Consider the following 5,526-nt stretch of genomic DNA (forward strand, 5'->3'; position numbering starts at 1 on the left):
TCTATTGTGTAAATTTCGCGAAGTCCACGCGTTTGTGCGTATCGCACCTTCCATCGCCACTCACACTTTCCGTTCTTACCTAGGCACCGTACAATATCGAAATTCAACGTCAATCACCTCACCCCATCAGATCTAATGGTCGCTTAATACCTCTACTCTTTACTATATATATCGGATTTTCCTCTATTCCAGCCTCTTATCGATTACGGCCATTATGGTGAAATCATACCGACAATCCGGGCGAATCACTGCTATTCGCCGTCACATAGAAGCTTAGTACGAGGCTATAACGCGGGCGTAGCAAGAGGCTCAGTAGCTCGCAGGACAACTCGTGGAGGAAGTTGACGATGATACTAAACTATTAGATACTATTAGTAGTATAGAGCCATCGTCTAAGCGTCCAATGCTTAATGATAGCGACGAGGATGATATAGGAATGTTATTCGAAGTAGGTCCTATTACTTTTTACCTATTTTATGTTAATAGAGTACAAACTCCTTATAGGATGCTACTGAAGAAGACCTTAGGTTTGATAGCTTCGAAGCCATACTCGGGGGTACGCAGGCCATGCTAGCAAGCGAGCTTAATAAGACGATGCCTACCCTGGATAACCGTCGTGAACTTGCTGAATACCAGTTCCCGGCAGAGGATATCGAGGATTTAACGCCTGTTGCTAACGATATCGAATCCGATGAAGAGACCGCTACTATTAGTAGTCAGACGGTGGCTAACACGGAGACAAGTCAAGTTACCCAAGAAGCTCCTCACCCCTTCGCCGCCAACTCCAAGTATTTCATTCCTTCAGATACCTCTCTACCTCTACTACGCAGGATTGCCACCCAGCCAATGACTAACTTCGCCCTTGCAATGGGCACATGGGTACAGTAGTACGGTGTCCCTCGGTCCCAGTATAAGGCGCTCGTTAAGGTTCTGAACCTTACTAGCAATAAAGAGATTAGTAAGCTCCCTAAAAGGGTTGATACTATAAAGAAACAAGTGAACGAATAACTGCCCCTCCTCGAAATCCGCTCTAAACCAATTACCCTTAATGCTAACAAGCTCCCGAGTGGCCGCCGTGGGGAGGCTGAGGCCGGTTTACGAACGCAAGCAGAGAACCTCTACTTCTTTAACCCGTTCGAGCTCTTTAGGACAATCTTGTACACCGAGCTACGCTTAAATATGTTCTTTGGGATGGCTAGGTTCGTCGACTCGCCTAAAGAGCTCTGGGAATCTATTGCCTGGGCGTCGTCAATCCGTTGCTCTTCTGGTCAGTACGCCTACTATCCAAATACGACCGAGCCAGTTTTTCCTTCGGATCTCGTCCGTTTCAAATGCAACGATACACAGTGTCTCTGTCAGACGATGACGCAAAAGCCGCATCTTGGCCAAATCGTGGCTTTTAGAAGGGATTTCCGCATATATCGCGAGCATAGTAGCCCAGAGGGTTCGATTATCCTTAAGGTCCAGCGGTTTCAGCTAATAAACTAGTTCCTCTCTCGCCTAACGTACCAAAATCTTACTCTCGACCCGCCTCCTTACTCCCGCGAATTCATTATACTAGATGATACTATCGACGTTGTACCCGAAGAATTGATTGAGCGCCTAACAGACATTACTGTCTATTTTGACTATGCCTTCAGGAGCTCTGTATAACTCCCTAGCGATCGATCAACAGACAGCCTCTCTCTAAACGAGCATATTGTGCGTCGGGTCTATAACCAGAATACAGGTATCCGGCCTATCTTTAAGACCTACCCGATCCGCGGCGAACTTGAGCTTAAGGTCTATGGGCGAGAATATTTCGTTAGCAATTTCGCAAAGCGGAATAGGCCTAGGGGGACGGATATCTTGTCTATACCTATCCTTGGGTATCTTGATGGCTTCGGGCTCTTCCGTAACATGCGCCGTACTATTATAGGCTTCTATCTTCTCCTGGCCTGCCTTGTCCAAGCCGAGCGGAATATTCCGGCCAATGTATTTCCACTGACTTTGGGCCCTCATAGTAGAAGCTTTAACGACGTCGTCGATGCCCTAGAGTTGATGCAAAGACTAGATAGGGGCGTTGATATGGATATCAACGGTAAGACGTGCTTCGTATACATTCCCTTCCTAGCGTTCATCGGTGATGGCTGGTGAGATTTTCCCACCAGGTTTTGAGATTTTCCCACCATTTGAGATTTTCCCACCAGCTCTTTGTTTAGTGGAAATTAATCGCTCAACTGAGCCTAGTGCGTATTTCCATATATCTTCTTCTGTAGACAACTTTAATGTTCAATCTGGTCTTTCTCTCACAATCTCCGCATGGAGGTGTTTCTTGCCAGAGATCAGGTTTTCGGGATATCTTTGTTTTTCGGCGTTTTCCGGTTTCCTACCCATGACCCCCATTTCTTGCTCGTATTTAGGTGGTATAGACCCCGTGTTCCCAACCATGACAGCGCATCACGCATCCCGCGATATTACCAACCCCTCATTCTTTGCTTTTTCGCTCGGTTTGAGGAAATCAAGGTCTCCGTGGCCATCAATTGTATACAGAACTTAAATATGAGCGTATTCCCAAAGCTTTTATGCTTATTAGGAACAAGATCAATCAATGTCTCAATTCTTGGTCAAACACAGAGCTCTCCTGCTGTGACGTGTCTTATAGACCACAGGAACCGCTGTTTTCTCACATTCCTTCTCTTACAGATTTCAGCATGGAGGATATCGCTCCCCCCCAAGATTGCCTTTACGCATCCTATAAAGAAGCCTATAATGCTCTCAAGGGCCATAGAATGTAGCATAGCTACGGCTTCCTACTTAACCGGAGTAGACCTCACAATTCTAATGTTAAGACACGATATTACTACTACTGTGATCGATCCGGAAACTATTAGTCAAGAGCAAAGAATCTGAGTACAAGCATACGCTTAATAGGGTGTCCTTTTAGGCTTAGTATATTTAAGAACAAAAGCGACGACCAGTAGAAGCTGGAGGTTCTATACAAGCATTACAACCATCCCCGGTCACTTAACCCTAGTACGCATAATGTCTATCGCGAGCGTATATTAGCATAGAAAGACATAATTAAATCAATGACGCATGCCGGGGTACGGCCGATGCAGATAATGGCTGCTATTCAAAAGGAGGATCCAGACACCCTAGTATCTGCTACCGATATTCGCGGCGAGAGGAAGGCAATTAGAGAGAAGCACTTAAATGGGAGGAGTCCGATTGAGACATTATTAGATGACCTGTCTACGCCGGAATGGGTCTTTACTGTTAAGAAGGATGCGGATAATCACGTACAAGGTCTCTTCTTTGCCCACCAGAAGCAGATTGAGCTACTGCTTGCAAATCCCGATATCCTGTTGAGGGACTGTACGTACCGAACCAATAAGTACAAACTCCTACTGTTGCACATACTCGGCTGTACCAATCTATAGATATTCTTCTCTGTAGGGTTCTGCTTCCTCCGCAGCGAGAAAGAAGCAGATTACTATTGGGCAATCTCAAACTTCCTCCTTAATACAGGGACACCGCAGCCACGTGTATTCATTAGCGATCAGGAGGATGCGGTAAAACTAGCAGCTCGCACTCTGTTTCTAGATATCCCACAACTCCTGTGCATATGGCATATTAATAAGAATATGCAGAAAAAGGCTCAAAAGACCTAGCGAGACGCTGATGGCGTAACAAAAGAGGAGAAGCAGAGAATCGCTGAGCACCGGGCTCAATTTATGAAACGTTGGAGTCAGGTATGCTCCCCACCAATGGCCTAAGAGGCGTTACCGGAAGGCTTCCGGGAATGCCTCTTATAAGTTTTTCACAGAACTGACTGGAGCAGCTTATCTATGCAAAGAGTCTACTTACATTTAAGCTAAAGTGGGACGAGTTACTCAAAGACTATGCCGACCAGCGAGAACTTTGCCAATACTTACGTGATAATCAATGGCATACACGTACCGAGTGGGCAGCTGCTTGGACGTCTCAGCATCGACACTATAATACAGTTACAACCTCTCCTGTTGAAGGAATGCATAGGGTTTTGAAGGACCACCTTATGCCTTCAAGAGGCGACTTGCTACGTGTTGTTAGAAGGATTGAGCAGATGGTCAAGAGTCAATACAACAAGTACAGGAAACAGATTACTTCTTCTAAACACAGCATTAAATTTGAGCACAGACTGGAGTCAATGCCATTCCTACCTCCTAGTATTTATGACATCCTTACGCCAGCGGCAATTGAACGCATTAGACAACAGGATCTGATGCGCCAGAAGGAGCAGAGACAACGTCGTAGGAGGCGTCCTTGTTCTGGCCTCTATGAGAAGATAAACGGTCTTCCATGTCATCATACGCTACGAGATGTGATAAATTCTGGATCGACGTTACGACCAAATCACCTTTACGACGATTATTGGCGCTATTAACGTGAGCAAGGACGGTCTATAAGCCTCTCTCCAAGGCCATATTAATCTATCCTAGAGCCGCTTCCGGCTTAAACAAGAGGTACGCCGAGGAAGAACGAGGCATTAACTCGTCGAGATCTATCAGCTTTTGAACGACGTGTACCGCCTTCTCTACTACAACCTTAAGGTCAATTACTTACTGAGGTCTTACGGTATACAAACACCTCTGTCGCTGTGTCAATTCCTACATCTGCACTACCTACGAATGCTATAACTCGTCGAGATCCTTCGGGCTTTGAACGACGTGTGCTACCTTCTATCCCTCAATTTCAGCCTCCTCCTCAACCCTAGGGTCAAACACTTGCTGAGGTCTTGCGACACACAAACATAGCTGTTACCATATCAGTTCCTATATCTGCACCAGCTACGAATCCTATAACTACTCCTCCACCTACTCCATCTCATTTGTCTTCACCTGTCTCTATTACTGCGTCTATTACTACGGCTTAATCCCCTCTATAGCCTGCTTAGCAACCTCCGTCGTTAGAAGAGTTCTTTACTAACATCGAGCGTCGACGACTTCAGCCTGTTCTATATAACTATAGTGACTTTAGCACAGTGATAAATCATTTAGTAGAGATAGGGCAGGAAAACGACCCTATAGAACTAGTTGAAGCACGGGATATGGCTCTCGCGACAAGAGGGACGTTTGCTTCCTGCACTCCAACAATGGCATAGAATTATTACTTTGGAGATATGGAAGCTGTGAAGATTCACTATCTGCATGAGCCATTTGGGCCCTTTGGGCCCAGGTCGGATTATCTTTCATCCTTACCCCGCTTTTGAGGTATATAATGCCCCGCACGAATCCTACCAACTCTCAACGGTAGCGATTCGCGCTGTTACACATTACACGATTACATACAATACAAATACGTTGATACAGACTTCTTGATCTATTCAGTTGCCTACAGCAATCCAATATCACCCAGGACTACCAATCCTTGACACTCGAATCGCTCTTCTTGGCTGTACAACGCTGAGCAGAGTAGAGAATGTCTGACAACACCATCAATCCCCGGGAGACAAGGGCCACTAGGGCTAGCAGGGCCCAAGCGGCCTCTGAAGACCTGTACGGT

The 5,526-nt window shown here is 45.9% G+C and overlaps 3 protein-coding genes across 3 annotated transcripts; all 3 read left to right on the forward strand.

Annotated features, from left to right (window-relative positions):
* Positions 1–214: 214 nt before the first annotated feature.
* P152DRAFT_517095 (uncharacterized protein) lies at positions 215–984 on the forward strand (the record flags this gene model as incomplete). The annotated part of the gene is made up of 3 exons (XM_033682986.1): positions 215–276; positions 379–448; positions 505–984. The coding sequence occupies 3 exons, from the start codon at positions 215–217 to the stop codon at positions 886–888; spliced, it is 516 nt and encodes a 171-aa protein (XP_033530717.1). The 3' UTR covers positions 889–984.
* A 63-nt stretch (positions 985–1,047) lies between these two features.
* Positions 1,048–1,656, forward strand: P152DRAFT_175792 (uncharacterized protein). Its single transcript, XM_033674136.1, has one exon. The coding sequence runs from the start codon at positions 1,180–1,182 to the stop codon at positions 1,486–1,488; it is 309 nt and encodes a 102-aa protein (XP_033530718.1). The 5' UTR covers positions 1,048–1,179; the 3' UTR covers positions 1,489–1,656.
* Positions 1,657–1,863: 207 nt separating this feature from the next.
* P152DRAFT_404087 (uncharacterized protein) lies at positions 1,864–2,136 on the forward strand (the record flags this gene model as incomplete). Its single annotated transcript, XM_033676739.1, has 1 exon — positions 1,864–2,136. A coding segment is annotated over one exon (273 nt), but the record flags the coding sequence as incomplete, so codon positions are not given.
* Positions 2,137–5,526: the final 3,390 nt, after the last annotated feature.

This window comes from Eremomyces bilateralis (assembly GCF_010015585.1).
Source record: "Eremomyces bilateralis CBS 781.70 unplaced genomic scaffold P152scaffold_28, whole genome shotgun sequence".
NCBI lineage: Eukaryota > Fungi > Ascomycota > Dothideomycetes > Eremomycetales > Eremomycetaceae > Eremomyces > Eremomyces bilateralis.

Bases quoted from the DNA above. Each gene is read 5' to 3' on its own strand.
- P152DRAFT_175792 (XM_033674136.1), top strand. From the start codon at position 1,180: ATGTTCTTTGGGATGGCTAGGTTCGTCGACTCGCCTAAAGAGCTCTGG.